Below are 21,802 nucleotides of genomic sequence, written 5' to 3' on the forward strand. Positions count from 1 at the left end.
AATTTGTATTATTAACCCTTTCCTAATTTTAAGTCTTTCACTTATATCAATGGTTAAAAACTGGGGAAATGCTGAACAAAAATACGTGGTATATTGAATACAAATAATAATGTGAATAATGTAAAACTAAAAAATAAAAATAAAAATCGTGTGCTTCTCCATCCCCTTATCTCTTCCCCTTTGTGTGTATATTGCCTGTTTAGAGCCTGACCCTACCAACATGCACTTGAGTAACTTTACTTATAGAGGTAATCCCTCTGAAGTCAGTGGGACTAACCCACAAGAATAAAATTGCTCGCGGGCATAAGTGTTTGCAGGACAGAACCCTTAGATCGTATGCTTTTTGAGTCAGGAACCTGTTGTATTATGGCCAGTACTTAGTAATTTTTAGCTGCTAAATAAATAACTACAAAAAGTTTAAAAACTCTCCTCCCAGCTCATCTTTTCACTGTGTCCCTTCTAGCCAGAAGGGCTCGGAATGAGGCTGAGCTCATTTCAGTCTGAGTTCTCTCTTTCTCCTGTCTTTGTCTTTGGAGGTTCAGCTTCTCACACATGAAGTACTGTATGCAGGATGATAAGATCTGCCAGCAGTCTCCCATGGTTTGGACAGCAGGTATAACAGACAGGTTTTTCACATTGGAATAGGGGGAATTTAGGCTGCAAAACAGTGCATGCAACTGCTTGGCGGTAGCAAAGTGCACTTAATCAGCTGGAGTAGATGGGCGTGCAATTTGCTCCTTCATCCAAGGTCTGAAGGGCAAGGTAGGGATAATCGAATTGTACATGGCCAGTATTCTGGAATACAGAATATCAGTACTCACTAGCTAACAGTCTCCGATATTGTCAGGATCATCCTGAATTTCTGCCTGAGTTCTGGGGTCCAGCCAGCTACCTCTCTGTGTCTTCTAGTGGAGAGGTTTCTCCTGTGGTTCTGACCTCCAGTCTGCAGGGACTGCTCTTGGAACTACCTTTCCTGCTCTTTCTTTTTTTCATTTCCCATTGCTCTCTGGTAGTAGCAGACTAGAAGTGGAAGACAGTCCACACTGGGGGATGGAGGGATTCACCAGCCTGCAGCAGCAATAGTGAGTTTTCAGAACGTGACATTTTAATTATGTGGATCTCGTTAAAATAAGAGGTCGTCAAGCTGCTAGAATGTTGAGCATTGGTTTGAAAATATGCCATTGAATGGTTTGTGTATCCTCCATTGTGCTTATGGTTATTTCCAATATGTAAAATCATCCTTCTGTATAGCTTTGGTTTAATTTATTCAGGTGGGCATTTGATCAAAATAAAAAGTAAACTTGCAACAAAATGCTTTTCTTGAAGCTTAATTTTGATACCAGTTTAAAATGTACAGACTTTTTTCTTTGTCCATTCACTTCTATAATATTCTGAAATAAAATTGCTCTGGCTTTGGTCCAAGGGCAATCTGTTATGAGTGTGCCAAAAATGTGATAAATGCTAATTAAATGTAAAATAATGATTCAACTGTGACATTTTAGCATGGAAATTAAACACTATGCAAACCCTTGCCTAAGGAAAATAAATTGTAAGAAAATATACTAATTTTTAAGTGATAATTAAGTTTTCTTTGCTTTTCATTTCCGTGTCTAACCAAATTTGAGTTTCACTTTTATAACAGACATTTATTATTGGACAGACATTTCAAACAAGATTTAATTTATATTAATGAAAATAATTGCCATTATTGCTTTAGAAATATGAAAATAGAATTGGACACACGGAATGTTTGTTTTGGTTGAGGGTAAGGAGGATTCAAAGAGAACTGGAAAAAAATAACTTCTAGACAACAACATAGCACTGGTAATTAAACACCCTACTATTCAGCATTATGATGCTGTTAACTTGCAGCTGTGGGTTTTTCCATCGTTGACTGGGAAGAAGTAAATTTGTGGTGGGTGGTATTCTGTCAATTCAGGGTTCAATGAAAATACCTTTCTGGACTGACAATACACTGTCTCTAAGCTGGCACCAGAAGAGAAGCTCTGAGATCTTTATTTTCACCAAGTGGTTTATCCAAGACCTGCTGGGTTTAAGAAGTAGGGTTTGTTTGGCAGTGGGCCTTGTTAGCTTGCCAGTTAGGTCTTTAATAATATGTTGATAGGCTTGGCAGAATTCAACTTTAATTTTTTTAGTAGTATATCTTTATTTTTAAACATTTTTTTCTATTTTAAAAAAATAAATTTTCACAGTGGGAGGAATGTATAGGGCAGACAATAGGGGAGGTCAGGCAATTGTTTAATGACAGATGATGAAATTCAAAAAGTTAAAGCTTTGTAATCATTAAAACACAAATTGTCAACATCACGTGTCAAAATATACAAGGCAAATATCTTGAAATGAAACATGAGTACTCAAGCAGTATTTTTTCTTACTTTGCCTATCTGTAAATTTCAGTTTTTATTGAGAGAAATAAATGAGCTGGAAAAGGGGGCAGAACAGTGAAGTGGCAAAATTTGCAGGTGATACAAACCTACTCAAGATAGTTAAGTCCAAAGCAGACTGTGAAGAGTTACAAAACTGGGGGACTGATGGCAGATGAAATTCAATGTTGATAAATGCAAAGTAATGCACATTGGAAAACATAATCCCAGCTATACATATAAAATGATGGGGTCTAAATTAGCTGTTACCACTGAAGAAAGAGATCTTGGAGTCATTGTGGATAGTTTTCTGAAAACATCCACTCAATGTGCAGCAGCAGTCAAAAAAATGAATAGAATGTTGGGAATCATTAGGAAAGGGATAGATAAGATAGAAAATATCATATTGCCTCTATATAAATCCATCGTGCGCCTACATCTTGAATACTGTGTGCAGATCTGGTTTCCAATTCTAATATATCTTTTTTGAGATGGGGCAAAGGTACAGAAAAGGGCAACCAAAATTATTAGGGGTATGGAACAGCTTCCATCTGAGAAGAGATTAGTAAGACTTACTTTTCAGCTTGGAAAAGAGACGACTACAGGAGGATATGATAGAGGCCTATAAAATCATGACTGGTGTAGAGAAAGTAAATAAGGCAGTGTTTATTCCTTTTCATAACACAAAAACTAAGGGTCACCAAATGAAATGAATAGGCAGCAGGTTTAAAACAAACAAAAAGAAGTATATCTTCACACAACGCACAGTCAACCTGTGGAACTCTTTGCCAGAGGATGTGGTGAAAGCCAGGACTATAATAGGGTTCAAAAAAGAAATAGATAAATTCATGGAGGATAGGTCCATCAATGGCATCAATGGCTATTAGCCAAAATGAGCAGGGATGCAAAACCATGCTTTGAAGTGTCCCGAACCTGGTTTGCCAGAAGCTGGGAATCAGTGACAGGGGATATATTACTTGATGATTACCTGTTCTGTTCATTCCCTCTGAAGCACCTGACATTGGCCGCTGTTTGAGGATAGGATACTGGGCTGGATGGACCATTGGTCTGACCCAGTATGGCCGTTCTTATTCTCACCTCTTCCATTTCTAGGAAAGGTGATGCAGAAGATAAGGAGAGAGGAAGCAAAGATCTCCACACTGGCCAAAGAAACCCTTTATCATTGGCCTGTGGTAGACTTGGCATTAGAACTGCCATTGAATCTATAAGTAAGACCAGACATATTCACCAAGATCATATCCTCCATCTAGATGAGGGGTGGGCAAACTACGGCCCGCGGGCCTGATACACTTACCATTCCCTTTTATAGGTCCTTAAGGGCAGGGGGGCAGAGAGCTCCGTGTGTTTCCTCCAGGCACCGCCCCCCGCAGCTCCCATTAGCCGGGAACGGGGAACTGTGGCCAATGGGCGCTTCGGGGGAGGTACCTGGAGGCGCGGCAAGGGCAGCACACACAGGGACTGCAGCGCTTCCAGGAGTGGCTTGAGGCCGGGGACAGGGCAGGCGTGTAGGGAGCCTGCCCTGGCCCCGGTGCGCACCGCTGCCACCCCGGAGCCGCTTGAGGTAAGTGGTGCTGGGCCGGAGCCCGAACCCCTCCTGTACCCCGCCCCCCAACTCACTGCCCTGAGCCCCTTCGTGCACGTCACACTGCTCCTGCACCCCAACTCCCTGCCCGGAGCCCCCTGCTGCACCCCTGTGCACCCCAACCCCCTGCCCTGAGCCCCCTGCCGCACCCCAACCCCCTGCCCTGAGCCTCCTCCCGCAGTCCGCACCCCTGCCCTGAGCCCCCTCATACACTCCGCACCCGTCCTGCACCCCAACCCCCTTCCCTGAGCCCCCTCATACACCCTCACCCCTCCTCTGCCTCAATCCCTTGTCCTGAGCCCCTTCCTGCACACCGCACCCCCTCCTGAACCCTGCACTCCCTCCCGCACCCCAACCCCCTGCCCCAGCCCTGCATACAATTTCCCCATCCAGATGTGGCCCTTGGCCCAAAAAGTTTGCCCACCCCTGATCTAGACCCAAATTGTATACAACTGACCACATGACTATTGAGAGGGAAGCACTAATCATGGTCTGGCTAGCCTCAATAGTGATTGGGATTCTAGTTTTGAAGTCTGTCTGAAGGAGAGTAAAAGCCTACTCTGTCTTCTGGACGAGGTTTAGCTTGTAGTGTCAAGTAAACAATCCCCAAGGACCTTGGAATTCCAGATACTCTGGCCTTTCTTCAGAACAGAGTGGACAAAGGACTCTAGCCCAGATCTGTGGCACACTAGGGGTTGGCCATAAGTCGCACCTTATATGCAGGGTCCTTCGGTTCCTTGGCAAAGAATCTTCAAATACTGAGATTTCCCAGAGCAGTCAAACTGGTTAGACTTGTGGTCAGACCAGTCTTTCTTAAATGGATCTAGTTCTGGTGCTAAAACCCTTAACCATCCACCTGAACCATTTACATCAGTCACACCATTCTACCTACCCATGAAAACCTGTTTCTTGATTGCTATCACGTCTGCTGGAAGAGTGTTGGAGTTGGCTATTTTATCCATGCAAGAACCTTGTGTGTTCCATGATGACAAGATAATGTTAAGGACTTCGGAATCTTTCTTGATAAAGAAGAACTGAAGTTTCCATGCCTCACAGGAGACCATCCTCCCGTTGTTCTGTTCATCCTACTGAAATGCTGTGACAGTACTCTATGAACATCCAGATTATAAAGATCGCCATCCTGCCTACCACATCAACAAGAAGACTGGGCTTCGTGTTCATATCCTTACCCCAAAGAGTCAATGGCTCTGGGTATCCAAACGGTCTTTAGCCAGATTAATCATATTATGCATTGTACGGTCATGGAATCAAGGCACACCGCACTGGGTCTTTGACAACTTCATAGACGGAAAGAGCCTCCATTTCCACTGTTGGGATGTGCAGAGCAGCAACATGGTCCTCTATTAATTCCTTCATTAGACACTGTGAGGTGGACTTTCTGTCCTCTTCAGAGGAATTCTTCAGCAGGAAGGTGCTGCACACACTGATCCAGAAATAGCTTGCCATTTTGGTAGTTAACTTTTATGTGGGGGAGACTTTCTTCATCTCAGTCTGTTTCTTTTTCCCTGCCGTCTTCTGTTCATTGCTTGCTACTTCCTGTACATATCAGAATCTTGGGAGACATGGGGCTGCAGAATGAGAATTTTTTTTACCCAATAACTTCCTTTCTGCTACCTGCGTCTCCCACAATTCTACCTTCCCTCTTAGCAAAGGGACAATTTTTCTTTTATATTTACAGATTAGGGTTAGTTAGCCTGTTGTACATGATGTAGTGGTTGGCATCGACATTATTATTACTAATTATGTTCTAAGAGATTTTGCACAATTTTGGAATGAATCATCTGGCAGCAAGCTGGAGAAGGGGGTGTGACCAGAAGAATCTCCCCTGCTTTAGTAGTTGACATTTGGGGACATACAGTCATGCCTTGCTTGAGGTTTTGATCTTGCTATCTGATATCTGGTTTTGTCAAGGACAGATGGAGAAGTCATTTCACTTCCTCATTAATATAGCATATTATAGTGAGCAAAAAGTTGTTTGTTATTTATATTACAGTGCTGCCTAAGACTCCAATTGAGATTTGGACCCCATTGTGCTAAGGCATTGTACAAAAGAATAGTGTTATGATAAGCGGGGCCTACATATTTACCCTAATTGTGAGCTCAACTGTAAACAGTATGTGAAAGGTAAGATGGCACAATAACCTATGTAAACAAAGGTTTGTGGGGAAAGATGTGAAGTGGAGAGAGACTGAATTAGTCCAAACAGAAAGGTCTGCTGATACAACTCAAGGACTGTTTTAAGATCATGCCAGCTTGGTAAAAAGAAAAGTGTGGAACCAGAGATCCATGAACCAAAATTGGTGTGTTGGAAACTAGGCCGTATTGCTGGACAAAATAATGAGGGGATGGGCTATTTTGTCCACCATTCCCTTTTATAGGTCCTTAAGGAGAAATTGGGAGAAAAATTGGCTACTGGAGCAAGCTTCACCATCATGATTGCCACCCCCGTTATCTCCTGGGACCCCAGGCTTTTCATCCTGATCCTGAGAGATTTCCTGACAAGACTGGACCAGAATGAGGGACCTACATGACATTGCCACCTCTACTGGCTCCAGCTGAATCCCAAACACCACCTGGGATGAAACGGGATTGGACTTTAGCAGCAGTAGCAATGGCTCCAGCCCATCTTGGCCAACATCTTTTCCCCAAAAGGATAGTTATTACAGTCTTTGATGTCAAACAAGGGGGGTTTTCCTTCTAAAAACTCTCTAGCTAAAGGGAAAGGGAATAAGGGATGTTAAAATGAAAGCCTTATTCAGTACTTCACATTTCAAAAGCTTTAACTGTTTTCCTTCTTTTTTTTATCTTTAATAAAAGGTTAAAAGGATTTTTAATAATGCATTTGCCATGGTACTAAGCAGGTTGCGGTCTCTGTATACCAAAACCCGAGCCTTGTTTGACACTGAATAATGATGGACAGTGACTGGGTTATATTAACGCCTTTTGCCGATTTGTTTAATCTAAATTAGTGTAACAGTGGTCCCTCCAAAGAGTTTACAATCTAAACAGACAAGACAGACAAATTATGGGATGGGAGACAGGCACAGACAGGTAAAGTGACTTGCCCAAAGTCACACAACGGATTGTTGGCAGAGGTGAGAATTAGAACCCAGGTCTCCTGACTTCCATTCCAGTCTGCCGTCCATTAATAACACATTTCTTGCATCTCCAAAAATCTTTTTCTGCTGTTTTATTTGTACTTGGTGAATTCTGACCCAGGCAGTTTCCTTTGTAACACTAAAGGTTCTTTTTCTGAATAAGTAAGAATACACTCTGCTTCCATGGGTCTGTGTATGGTACTTTTGCTAGGCGATCCTCTGTGGAGGATGCAGTTATACTACTGTGAAGACTGAGTCATCAGATTGACTCTCTTTTTGTCACCTTTTTCTGTCATTATTACTGCTTGCATCTTCCTGGCTGTGTCAGCATCAGGGTGTTTCAGACTATAAAACAAGATGCCTCTTTCTTGTCACTGCTTTTTATATCCACTGAGTATGACATTCTTTGGAAGGGTGGGGACAGGCAAGATGGGATGTACCTTTCTGTAATATCCAACTTTTCCCTTGTTGTCCTTCTCCCTTCCTTCCTTCTTGGTGTGTGTTTCTGTTCTGTTACCGGCTTGTTTCGATTCTTTGGAGAATTGCTTGGGAAGTTTCCCTACTAACGGGAAAAGGGTGGAGGTCTGTCTGTCTTATAGTCAGATGGATTTTTATTCTGTTTTTGACCTTTTTAATTGAAGTCCTAAAAGCTGATGAAAGGAGAAAAACAACAGCAAACACAATTGCTGCTCTGTGACTTTCTTTTTTAACAACTTAAATTGTTCAGTGCTACTTTTATGATTTTTAAAAAGGATCAGCACTTCAAGAGGGATAGCTATTGTGTGTCCACATACGCCCATGTATTCATATGTCTATACACAGATGCATGTACTATAAATATCATATTTGCCTGTCACATATCTGTGTTAAATTCATAAATATAACTGTTTGTTTTCTTTCATTTAAACAGGTGGTGTGTCACAGCTTATCCACTATACCTTCACGGAGTCAGTGTTTTGACATCCTTCAGAACGGTATCTGTAAATATCTGGTAAATAACATTTTTGTTGTATTTTCTAAAAGTTGTGTCCAAAATATAGAATGCACTTTCAGACAGCTTTGTGATATTCTGGTTAACTCTTCTACCCAGCTCTCCAGTATAGCAGCAGAACTCCAAAAGGTGTTTTAAATGAGATTTGAGGCCAAGATTTTGAAAGTGACTAGTAAGTTTTGGTTTCCCAACCTTTAAAGGGCCTGATTTTCAGAGGACACACGGCACTTTCTGAAAATCAGTCCCCTTTTCATATTGGGCAATCAAAAATGAAGTCATCCAAAATCACCAGGGTCACAAATGGCCTTGGTAGAACTTCCTCTGCTGAATACTCACCAGGATGTTGTGTTGGGACCTAATACACTAGACGCTGGTGCTCTTAAGCATCTCTTAATCTAAATAGCTCGCAACACTGTCCTTTGGCCTCTGGCACATTTCCTAGGCACAGGCCATCTCTCTCTCACCCCTTTATGGAAATGGGCCTTGTGTCCCAGCTGCCCTAGGTCCCCAGGACCACTGCTGACCTCTCAGGCTTCCCAGGAGCACTCCTTTCCCCAGAGTTCCACCTTGTGGGTGGTTTTTGTTTACAGTTGAACTCTCCAAGGTATGTGATAGGTGAAGCGCGCGCACACACACACACACGCATCTCAAAGAATTCTAAACACAATTACACTTTACTTAAGATAGCACAAAAGAACTACAGATCTAAGAAAAATAAGAAACATACATTTCCCTGCACTACTGAGCAGTCTTTGGGATTGGGGTCAGTGTCCTTTTTGGGTTTTAGATCCCCTCTGTGCACTACACTCCTCCAGCACATGCTTCTCTTCCTGTTCTGGCTGGGGAGAGAGAACTGCTGCACTCAGACCTGACCCTTTATTCACCTTCAGTCACCTTTGCCATGTGGCCAGCCTCAAACAGCAGGTGATCAGTTACTCACTTACCAGTCCCAAGGTGTCCAGACTTGAAAAACTGCTTTTCCCTGAGCTAGGTAGTCACCTTTGTCCAGTTGGGCTCCATGAAAATGGATTATCAAAGTTTAATGAACCTTCATTGTTAGCCCTGTGACACCAGTCCTTGGAAGAAAAAAGACAACAGAAAATGCAACAAGCCCCACATTTAAAATTGAGTTTGCAGTCTGGCACAGACACACAGAAAGAGTCGACAATATCTAACAATTCATAAACTCAGCACAGACAGATTTCCCAAATCATCATAGCTAATCATTCTTTTTTTTAAAGAAATTGCCATAGTACCGTATATACTCGTTCATAAGCTGAATTTTTTTTAGTAAAAAAGGGAAGCACCAGAGAAGGGGGTCAGCTTATGAACGGGTATAGAGAGGGAGGGGTGGGACACAGCCCCTGCCCCCAACAGTGGGAGCAAGGAGAGCAGCACAGCCAGCAGAGACAGAAGGGAAGAGGCAGGGCCAGAGTCTCTCTGCTTCTGGCTACGCTGCTCTCCCCCCAGCCTCCGAAGCAGCTGCAGCATCCTCCGCCGGCCCTCCCCAGATAAGATGGGAAGGGACGGGATGGGGAGCGTGAGGGGGTCCTGGGCTAGGGGTGGGATCATGTGTGGGGTGATCATAGGGATTACTCCCCTGACTCCCAGCTTCTCCCCCCTCCCCCCCCCCCCCCCACCCCCCCGAAAAAAATTTCCTCACCAGTTGCTGTCCCGGCCTGTCAGGGTAAGCAGCTGGCGCACCGGGACACTTTGTTTACTTAGGTTTACCTCTGTGCCTGCGGACGCTTGAGGTAAACAAACCATCTCTGCCTGCCAGCGGCTTATCCTGATGGCCCAGGAGCCAAAGTTTGACAACCCCTGAATTATATGGTTAGCTTATGAACGGATTATAAAAATTTTCCATTTTTACTTACCCATCTTGTGGGGGTTGGCTTATAAACGAACCGGCTTATGATCGAGTATATACGGTACTTACTTTTCAGAATTTCTGGTCTACAGCAGTTATGGTAATGGCTGAGATATTGAGATATTATAGTCAGTGTGGATCCCACTGCAGGCGTGCATGCACCTCATACACGCAAGACTGGATTCTTTTCACTAGCTGCTTGTCAGGGCTGTGCATATGCTCTGTGCCTCCTTATGTTCAAGGGCATAAAAGGCGGGGCAGGCACGACCCTCCCTGAGTTCCCTCTTACTATCAGCAAGATGGAACTGTGGTGTCCTATCTACTGACAACTGTAGCGTAAGCTTATCTAAACTTCTGAAACTTTTTGGGACAACCTTCAATCCTTTACTTACAGCTTTATGGACTAAAACAACGAGGAGTCCTTGTGGCACCTTAGAGACTGACACACATTTATTTGGGCATAAGCTTTCATGGGCTAGAACCCACTTCATCAGATGCATGCAGTGAAAATACAGGAGCAGGTATAAATGCATGAAAGGATAGGGGTTGCTTTACCAAGTGTGAGGTCAGTCTAACGAGATAAATCAATTAACAGCAGGATACCAAGGGAGGAAAAATTAACTTTTGAAGTGGTAAGAGAGTGGCTTGTCCACCTTGAAATCCTTTGACCCAATCCCCCTGCATCCCCTCTTGGTATCCTCTCATATAAAGCAATAAAGGGAAGCATTGGAAGATAAATTCTCCAAAGCTCATTTGGTACCAAAGACGTGAAAAGGAGCAGACTGTGTTACAGCAGTCTCAACTGTTATCGGGGCCGGTTTCAAAGGCCCCACTGCTGACGACAGCTCAGGTATTGGGGGAATGATTGTTGTCTGTGGAACCATTATCAGCATCGGGGCATCCACCAGTACTAACTGGAGTGCTGGCACTGATGGTGCAATACCCATTGAAAGACTAGAAGAGTTCTTTGGGGCTCTGTCCCCTCCCTGATAGACACTAGTGAAAAGAATCTGGTCTTGTGGGCATGAGGCACATGGGCACTTAGAGTGGGTATGACGTTCCCCTCTGGGGTTATCTGAACTGGTGATCGGCTAGGTCACCCCAATCCTTGACTCTGGGAGCCAGCCTTACCCTGCTCTGCTGTGAGAACCCCCACTCCTGGACTGTTCACGCATAGCCTCTGGCATGTAAGCTGCTACCAGCTACTTGCAACCGAATGACACTAGCCAATATCTCCAGCCCAAACACAATCCTAGGAATCTCCATCTTGCAGGGTCCAGTTATGCCTGCTGGACGCGGCAAGCATATCTGAGTTTGTCAGTTTAACAAAGAAATTGATATGCACCAGGCTTGTTATCCCAAGGGGAGCCTCAACACGCTTCAAACCAAACGCACTGCTTCAGGTAGAATAAACAGATTTATTAACTGTAAAGATAGATTTTAAGTGATTATAAGTCAAAGCATAATATGTGGGATTTGGTCAAATGAAATAAAAACAAAACGCATTTTAAGATGATTGTAACACTTTCAATGCCCATACAAACTTAGGGCTTGTTTACACCACGCAAGTCAGCGTGTGTAAACACTCTTTGTCAGCACTTTTGCCGACAAAATACTTCCAGCCCTGCAAGCGGCATTAGCTTTGTCTGCAGGAGAGCATTGTGACATCCCCCAGGATACAAGCTGGACTTTTGAACAGCGGTGTCCCCTTAATTCTCCAAACCAGGGGTCTCTTACACTGATTTGCTAGTGAAAAGCAGCCTCCCCAAGCTTTGATCTCACACAGCCATTAACATGTTACAATACACCCAAAATTACATAAATGCTCTCACAGTCACTCACACCCACATACTCCTCATTCCCATAACTTTTGAAGTGGTAAGAGAGTGGCTTGCACCCCAGAAATATGTCCCTTACACTGCTCAAGACCCTTTTGGACAGTGCAAGCTCATAAATCAGTCATTTTATCAAAGAAAATGAATATGCAGCAGCCCTTGTGCATATCTGAGCAGAGATTCTCCAAACACGTCAATCAAAACACACTGGTTTAGATAAGAGAATAAAACAAGTTTATTAACTAAAGAAAGATTTTAAGTAATTATAAGTGATTAAAAGTATAGAAATCAGATTTGGTTACAAAAGAAGTAAAAGATAAAATAGCTCTTTCCTAAACTTTATCAAACTAAGATTTGAAGCAAACAGCTCTTCTCACCTCTCCTGATGTTGCAGGCAGTTCACAGTTCTTAGTTCACTGGCTGGATTCCCTTCCCTGCCTGGAACCAATCTCCCCAATTCAAAGTCTTTCAACCAATCTTGTTTCAGTAAAGATGGGGGAGGAGAGAGCTGGCCAGGGGCCTTTGTTCCCCCTTTTTATATCCTGATCCTTTTTACTGAAAAAGTCCTTGCTCTGTCCTGGGGTCAGGCAGTTCCATGGCGTATGTGAGTTGCTGACTGTCCTTCAGGTGAATAGTAAATTTCTTGATTACAACTCCCCTGCTGCTGAATGGCCAGTTAAACAGTCACTGGTCTCTTCGCACGTAGCTGGGTGTTGGCCACCCCTTTGTTGTCTCTGAAGAGCTAGACTGTGGGCGTTCCCCAGAATTACAACATGTTCCAGTAAATAACATATAGCAAAATCTCATATTTCCATATATAATGTTGATACACACATTTTAACGGGACAATAATATTCAGCAGATTATGACTTTTCTAGTCATACCTCACAAGGCATACTTTGTACAACATTTATCATAATTTTGTAGATGTGGTGACCATAATAGTGTAGATTGCCACAGCTACTAATTGGCTGATATCATATCCCCGGTTAGAGTGTTGGCTCATTTGACCAAGTATCAGGCTACTTCTGTTGTCTTTCAGGGTCACATGCCCATCTAGGACATTTGTAAGTCACGTGCCCATCTAGGACATTTGTAAGGCGGCAATCTGGTCATCAGTCCCTATGTTTGCCTCTCACTGTGCCATGTCTCGTCAATCTAAAGACAATGCCAGATTTGGATGGGTGGTCCTGCAGTCCCTGTTCAAGTAGACTCCAAGTCCACTTCCTGTTCAAACTGCTTGAGAGTCATCTACAGCTGAATGGACATGTGCAGTCACTCAAATTAAAAATGATGACTAACCTTTTCTTGTAACTGTTACTTTTTGAAATGTGTTGCACATGTCCATTCCATGACCCTTCCCACGTCCCCTTTCTGTTGGAGTCTATATGGTAGAAAGGAATTAACAAGCGTCAGGGGTAGTTCCACCCTTTATGGCTCTGTGTAGTGGTGTGAGGCAACAGAGGTCACTTGTGCTGCCCCGACAGGTATTGCTGAGGGAAAAATCTCTGACAACTGTGTGTGAAGCATGCATGCATCTATAGTGAAATGGACATGTGCAACACATCTTGGAAAAACAACAGTTACAGGAAAAGGTTGGTAACCATTTCTTGTGGCTGAAATATTCCTCCATCACATGAAACATACCTAAACTCTGTTAGAGAAGTTTGAAGCACAACTCAAATACAGGAGGATTCTGCTATCAGGGAAATATAGTTTAAGCATTTGAATGCAGGAGTTCGCCTGTGTGGACATGTTCCATGCAGTACATTCGTCAATGCTCTGTTTTACTTGAATATTTACTTGATCCGTTTTCCTGCTCGTTACTGAATCTTCTCCACTGTTTTGACATTCTGTACTGGAGTGACCAGAACCTGTGCCCTTTTCTCTAGGTGCCTTTGCTAAATATTGTGCTCAATGCTTTATTCTTCCTTTATTGGTTCCTATGTGTATTCCACTGTGGGTAAACATGTGCTTCATTATCTTGAGACCAGTGAATTCTTTCAAGTATTGTCAAGGGCTCCACACCTCTACTCTCCTTGTGCTCCACAACAAGGGTAAAAGGGTGGACCAGACCAACCACCTCTCCAGTTCCTTCTTACCACAGCATGGTCTGGATTGGAATCCTCCAGTGTCTGGAGTGACACTTTCTCTTCTTTCTGTAAATATTATTCGACCTTTTTTGTTGTTAGTGTTTTGCTAATTCCCTAGTTAGTGTTAAAATCCCCGCCCTGGGGAACACTCCTAGCTCTCCTGGTGTGGGACTTAGATTATGCCCAGCATACTGGGCTTCAAAAACTGCACCTCCTGTCCCTGCTCCTTTTTGGTCACCAAGGACCACTGCATTGCCTCTGCAGCTTCAGAGAAACTCATATTCTGCCCAGTGAACATCCTGAAAGATGATCCCTCACTCTCTCAGATCTTGGGAGACAGACCAATCCTTGCTTACAGACAGCCTCCCAACCTTAAGCAAATACTCACCAGCAACCACACACCATACAACAAAAATACTAACCCAGGGAACCTATCCTTGCAACAAAGCCCGATGCCAGCTCTGTCCACATATCTATTCAAGTGACACCATCATAGGACCTAACCACGTCAGCCACACCATCAGGGGCTCGTTCACCTGCACATCTACCAATGTGATATATGCCATCATGTGCCAGCAATGCCCCTCTGCCATGTACATTGGCCAAACTGTACAGTCTCTACGCAAAAGAATAAATGGACACAAATCTGACCTCAGAAATCATAACATTCAAAAACCAGTGGGAGAACACTTCAACCTCTCTAATCACTCAGTGACAGACTTGAAGGTGTCAGTTTTGCAACAAAAAAACTTCAAAAACAGACTCCAAAGAGAGACTGCTGAACTCGAATTAATATGCAAATTAGACACAATTAACTTAGGCCTAAACAGAGACTGGGAATGGTTGGGTCATTACACTAATTGAATTTTTTTTCCCCCATGTTAAGTTCTCCTCACACCTTCTATGTGTCATCTCGATTATCACTTCAAAGTTTTTTCTTCTGCTGCTACTGATAGCTCATCTCAATTGATTGGCCTCTTACAATTGGTATGCGTACTTCCACCTTTTCATGTTCTCTGTATGTATAAATATCTTCTGTCTGTGTGTTCCACTCTATGCATCTGAAGAAGTGAGCTGTAGCCCACGAAAGCTTATGCTGAAATAAATTTGTTAGTTTCTAAGGTGCCACAAGTACTCCTGTTCTTTTTGCCCAGTGAAGTATCTGTTGTTCTTTTCCCAGCAGCGTACGGCAGTCAGAAGAGCTTTGCCTTTGGAAGCACCTTATAGAGCATGCAATGAGACCCCAGACAGGCCCTGGCCAGGGAGATCCCCCTGTACATCAGACAGAGTTGGCAAGGAGCATGCCCTAGTACTAGGGAAGGACCTTTTGGCTGGTCCCCCTCGTGAGAGTAAAGGGCACTCTCTTAAACATAAAACCAGATCTTCTCCATAGACTCACTAAGAGAAGAGATCCTTCCCTGTCAAAGTTGGTTGTGCCTTCACACCCAAGCCATAAGGACTCAGGTCCTCCTAAGCCACATGATCATGTTCAAAAGACGTATAGGCGCAAGACTCCTTTGGTACCAGCCTCCGCATTGACTTTGACACTGACTGCGGTGCAACCTAAAATGAAACACTGGGATTCTAAGGAACAGGAACTGCCAGTATCATCAAAAACCGTGCGGTCGGAGACTCATTCACTGACGGTACTGTCATGGCCCAATGAGGAACTGCTGTCTACACCTACTCTGATGGTATGGACTGACAAGGCACAACTTCTGAATGTGCCAGTGACTTATACTAGTCCAGACAATATCTTTGTCCTCCTGGACCCACGATCTCTCTTGTTACTGGAACTGATCCTCACCAGGGAGATACAAACGCCTGCAGGAATCTAGGACTCTGGAAAAAACCTACACCTATCCCAACCTCTATCCACAGTTTTCTCTCATTGATGCTGACAGTACCACAGATGGAGCTGGATCCGACCTTTTCATCTTTGAGAAAGTCAGATGTACCAGTGGAACTGCTTCTCCACCACCTAAGGAATTCAGCCCAGATAGGGAATTGAGAATCTCCTGGAACCTGGTTTGGCCACCCAGGAAAGAACTTGCTCCTTGGGACCAGTGTGTACCCAATGCCACCACAACCCGCCTTTTGATTCCTCATACTGACCTTATTTGGGACCCTTACGCATGTTACTTGGAATCTGTCATTCCAACAGGTAGTCTTATCACCATTCTCTTCCAAGATGTCAGTCTGAAATCTCTGAGCCCACAGAAGAAGGGGAAGATGAGCTGGATCTGCCAGTTCCACTAGGCTCTGTCATGGTATTGTCCTAGTCACCCAATGAAACAGTCACTCCAGCCTCTGCACCTCCCCCAGATGATTATAGACCGTTTCAGGAGCTGTTATGGAGAGGCAGAAGAACTCCAGATCTCCCTAGAGGAGATCCAGGACCCTCAGCATAAGCTCCTGGATATCCTGCAACCTTCAGGTTTGAAATATAAATGAAGTCATTAGAACTGACAAACGTTGTGTGCCACACACTAGCTACATGTGTCCCCCCTCCAAGTGGTCAGAGAAGTGATACTTTGTCCTGGCTAAAGGAGGGGAGTTCTTGTTGCCCACCCTGTTGCAAACTCCTCAGTGGTCTAGGCGGCCATGCAAAGATCCAGACAACACCTAAGGGACATCCCTGCAGATAAGGAGGCCAAGCGTCTCAGTCTTCTGGGAAGGAAGATGATTACATCTATCAGCCTGCAGTTTAAAATCTCAGACTATCAGGCCTTTCTCACCAAATACAATTTCCTGAATTACTCTAAGTTTCTAGACTTTAGGGACAAGTTGCCCCAGGAGGACAGGGCTTAGATTCAAGCCCTTATTGGTGGGGGCAAACTATTGGCCAGAATCTCTTTATAAGCTGCAGTCAGTGCAGCTGATACGGCATCAAGAGCAATGACAGCCACCATTGTAATGTGACAGGAATAATGGCTGAACTCTTCAGGGTTTCAAAACACTATTACCTTTCTATGAGACTCATCTTATCAATGAGAGGACGGACAAGTGTTCACACTTATTGAAAGACTCAAGGGCAACCCTCTGTTTCCTGGGCATATATACACTTGCCCCAAAGATAAAATACCTTTAGCCACCCTGCAAATGACAGAAAATGTAGAGTTCAAGATACCCTGTGCTTTCTACTTCAACTATGGCTACTCAACTTCACATTCCAGCCAAGGGATATTTTTAACAACTTTTAGAGAGTTGCAAACCAGTTTCAATGCCATCTCTACCTAATCCCGAGATCCATTTGGGGGGGCTGGTTGCAAAATTTTCCCACAATTGGGCAGCATTAATAGACAAGTGGGTTCTGGATATCATCCGTTCTGGCTATACCATCAAGATTCTCTACCCGCCTCCTTCAAAACTCATTTCCCTGTCCCTTTTCAGGGACCACTCTCGTGAAAGGCTCCTCCTTCAGGAGGTACAGTCTCTTCTCCAACAGGGAGAAGCATCGTATATTTATGCATTGCCATTTGCTAGACTCCTCCTCCATTGCCTAGAGGCTTGGCTCCAAACAGTGTATAGACCAAGCAAGCACAGCATGAATACTATAGTGATAATTCCTTCCCGGGTGAGGGTCTCTCTGGTATGGTGGAGTGACCCTGGACATGTGTCCATGGGAGTTCCCTTTCTAGCCCCTACACCAGACAAAATGATGATTACAGATGCCTCTCTGATGGGCTGGGGAGCCCACATGTACAGGAATAATGGCTGAACACAAAGCAAGGCACTCTGACACCTTGGGAAGCTCAAATGCGCATCTTCTGGAACTGAGAGCGGTACATGAAGGTTGCAAAACATTCCTGCCATTCATACTATCCCATCCCATCCTGATAATGTTGGAAAACATAACTGCCCGTTTCTATGTAAACCAGTAGGAAGGAGCATGCTCCGTCCCCCTCTGCATGGAAGTGGTGTATACAGAACCACATCACCCTATTGGCAGTGTACTTCCCAGGTACCCAGAATTCACTGGCAGACAGCCTCAGCGGGCATTTCACCATCAACATGAGTGGCAATTATATGATTCAGTAGTAAACAGTATCTTCACTCATTAGGGAACCCCCAAGAAGTGCAACATATACTGCTCCAAGGGAGCTCAGAGTCAGTATTCCAGGGTGATGCTCATCTCCTACTTTGGACTGATCACTTCAGTTGTGCCTTCCCTGCCAGCCACTACTATGTCAGGTTCTGCAGAAGATTTGACTAGACAAGGCACAAGTCATCCTCATTGCTCCCAGGTGGCCCAGATAATTCTGATTACCAAGCCTCCTACAAATGTCATCCCATCTGCCCATCAGCATTTGGACCTTACCGGATCTTTTTACCCAGAAAAATGGTAGGGTTAGGAATCCCAAACCTGATGCTCTTTATCTCACAGTTTGGTATATGGATGAATGTCGAGCCTATAATGTTCCTGCTGTGAAGCTGTGCAAAACATTCTTCACCAGAAAATGTTACCGAGCCAAATGGAAACATTTCTTTGCCTGGGCCAGCAAAACCATATATCTTCAGAGACCGTCCAAAACAGCAGGAATATCTGCTATCTTCCTACTCTTAAAATGACAGGCCCTTCCCTTAGCTCACTGTGGATTGACCTGATAGCAATTAGCATGTGTCACCCACCATCAGATGGTTACATAGTCTCTTCCTACCACCAATTTGGCCCACTCACCACTTTGAGTGAGTGGTGTTGCGACCTGTTGCACAGGGTTGCAACACCACTCAAATTTGGCCTGGCCACCCCTCTATCAGGCATAACAGAGGGGCAGCCGGGCCATATTTGAGTGGCATTGAGACTCCATGCTCCACGTTGCAATGCCATTATTAGAAGACTCACCGCTCCTCCCTTAGAAAGTTTGATGAGTGGCACACCTCCCTGTTGAGACCTCTGTTCTAGCACAAGCAGAAGTGATGGGCTTGATGCAGAAATAGGGTGATAATCTAATGGACCCTCTGGCCTTAGAATCTATAAATAACTGTCTTCTATACACATTGAGAGTCAGGATGTTAAATTATCTATCAGATGTAACAAACATAAAAAATCAGGTTTATGCAATAAAATATCCTTGGAATCTCCCAAGTGCCAAAGACTCAGTCAAGAAATTAGCTGATCACTTCCCAGATATAGAGATGCATGATTGGCTAAAACTGATATTTACCATCTGCTTTGAAGGAGAATATTTATTTCAGCATAAAGCATTTTGTACAGAAAGAATCAGTTCTTCAAGCATTATCTGTGTGGATCCCCACTCTTGGTAAATGCCTCAGTGCGCATGAAATTGACATTTTCTGCTTAGCAGTGTCTGCATCCAGGCTACCTAACTCCTTATGCCGCTAAACAAGGGTATAAAAAGGGGACAGGCTAGCTAGCAGTAATTCCTGCTTGCTGTCTGCTGTAGTCAAAAGGAAACACACCCCATTCTGTTGCTCTTCCATTGGCATTTTTTAAAGGAAAATAACTTTTATAAATAAATGCCATCTTATTTATGAACTTTCCAGCTGTCTTTGTTCTCATTCTCATGATGATTTCAGCAGTTAAGCCTATTTAGCAGATTTCCTCTCCTGTCACTCGAGACACTCTAATACTGAAGTTAGCTATATTAAAATCACCCAGAAGTCCTATTAATGTATTTGGACTGTATCTCTTTCTTTTGGTATAATGACTACTATTTGTACGCTAATCCTTGGCTTTAACACTATTCATGAATTTTAACTTGTGTTGCAGGACTGGATCCTTTGTTAGTCTCTTCACAGAGAAAACCAGTTGAGGGTTCTTTGGGGCATATGCAGTAGATGGGATGATTATTCAACTCCCCTTTTAAATCTACTTTGTGGGTCAGCGATCTGAGAACTGAATATAAAGTAAAGTTTCTTGTTTGCCAAAACTAAAACATCTTTTGAGTCTCTTTCCTGCTGAGCTATGTAAACAAACCACAAACGAAGGAAGCTTCGTTTCCTTTTTAGTTATGTTTGAGATTAGTGCTGTATGTGTGGTTTGTCCTTCCCTGTTGTTTGGGCTACCTGCTTACTATCTCTTCATGTTGCCAGCGGTCATAGGACATTGGAAGATTTTATAAAAACTACTGTAATTCCTGATAAATGAACATTAAGTTCCTATTTGGCTATACAGAGATGTGTAGTGAAAAAAATTTGTGTCTACTCTTTACTGGTGACCTCAAATGAAAATTTCTCAAAGCATTATGGATCCAGACTCGTACCCCAGATTAGTGCTCTTCAATTTGCTGTTGGATCCTGTTGTTTCACTTTGTGGGCTGGGAACACTGCAAGAGTTCGTTTCTGTGTGTGGCCTAGGTTCTGTGCTCAAGAGTGACCTGTCTACATTAGGCAGCAGTGCTCATGGGTCCAAGTGAGTCCTGTCTAGTCCTTGATGGGAGAAGTGGTGGCTGTGATGCAGGGCTTTTGGATTGGGAAATTTCAAGTGGAGGAAAAATGGGGCTTCTTGTGAAACACGGAGAACTTGTTCACCCCCAGCCAAGAAAAGCAACACCAATTGGCCATTGCTTTTGTTTTTCTGATCATCTTTGCTTTAAATCCTTACCTTGAGCTGGAATAAATGTTTGTTTAACTAAACGTAATAAATGTAACATTGCTATATGGCATATTTTATTTATTATTACTGGATATTTAGATTTATGTTAATATTTTGCCTTCAGTTTAACATAGGAGTTGCTTCCCTAGGGAAAATGAGGGCAATTTAAAAAAGTTGTTGAAAGTATTAATTTGCATAGGAGGGTAAGTGATTTTTTTTGTGATATTCTAGAAGAGAAATGTTCTACTCTAGCCGTGTTTGTATACCAATAAGACTGTTTCTGTCAGAGATAATGAACTTGCTTTGTCTCCTAGGTTGGACTGGCTGTAATACCTGATAGCACAGCTGGATCTGTTTTGTGTGCCATAAGTAAGCTCCTGGATCAAGCTTGCATCCTTAGTGAAAATCTACACAAGTTTCTAGCCTCTTGCTGTTATAGTCTTCTTTACTTCCTGTTAACTTTAGACAAAGAGGATGCAGAACATGTGCGGAAGAGGTAATGCTTGTTGTAAATGACAGAGAATTTCTTTAATTTAACATCTATGTTTGAATACTTGTGACTTGTTTCACTTTGTGTTTTGGCCCCTATTCATGCTTATTCTGAAATAATTGTTGGATTTAGGAAAACCCCACCATATGTACGGTTAGCTGGAATTATAAAAAGTTATTTCAAAGCTTTTGCTTATTATAGTTGTTGTAGGTTATGTCAGAAAACAATATTATATCTTGGCTCTGGAAAGGTAGGCATTCATACCTTAATCTTTGGATTTAGCCTTTGGTTCATTAGGAACAGTGAAAGTGTCACTTAAAATTCTTGGATTTAGAAAGTCATTGTTCTAAGACACTAGTGCTTTTAATTAGTCTATACGCTTAACTAACTAGAATATTGAGCTTTAGCAAAGCTTCTCAAACATGATTTTATAGAATTTGGAAATCAGATTGACTAAAAAAGGCTAGATATATTTAAACCACGCAAGTATGTTTACCATTGTACATGGAATGTATATTTTTTTTAAAGAAACAAGATAGATAGTACCTCATCTTTTATTGGTGAAAGAGACAAGTTGTAATGGATGAGGTTGACTATCTGTTTGGGGTGGATATCTGAGGGCTGTCCATTGTCGTGTAGATATCTGGGGGAGGCAGCGATGCTCTCATTGTGAGGGATATTGGTGTATTGGGAGGTGACATCCATCATGGCAAGGGTGGTGGTCTGAGAAAAGTTGTTAGTATTGCAGAGTTTCTGGAGAAAATCAGTTGTTGGTCCTGCAGAAATCTGGCCCTTTGTGTGCTGAGTGGTTTTGAGCATGGTTTCTATGAGTTTTGATATTCTTTTAGTAAGAGTGCC

At 43.1% G+C, this 21,802-nt stretch overlaps 1 protein-coding gene across 1 annotated transcript in view; it reads left to right on the top strand.

Annotated features, from left to right (window-relative positions):
• The window catches only part of TEX10 (testis expressed 10), a 121,154-nt gene that overhangs the window by 93,201 nt on the left and 6,151 nt on the right, over positions 1 to 21,802 (top strand). The window contains exons 12-13 of the mRNA XM_054018625.1: positions 8,017 to 8,097; positions 20,769 to 20,950. Of these exons, the coding sequence (XP_053874600.1) occupies positions 8,017 to 8,097; positions 20,769 to 20,950 (263 nt within the window). The remainder of the gene's footprint in view (positions 1 to 8,016; positions 8,098 to 20,768; positions 20,951 to 21,802) is intronic.

The sequence above is a fragment of the Malaclemys terrapin genome, chromosome 2 (assembly GCF_027887155.1).
Source record: "Malaclemys terrapin pileata isolate rMalTer1 chromosome 2, rMalTer1.hap1, whole genome shotgun sequence".
Classification (NCBI taxonomy): Eukaryota; Metazoa; Chordata; order Testudines; family Emydidae; genus Malaclemys; species Malaclemys terrapin.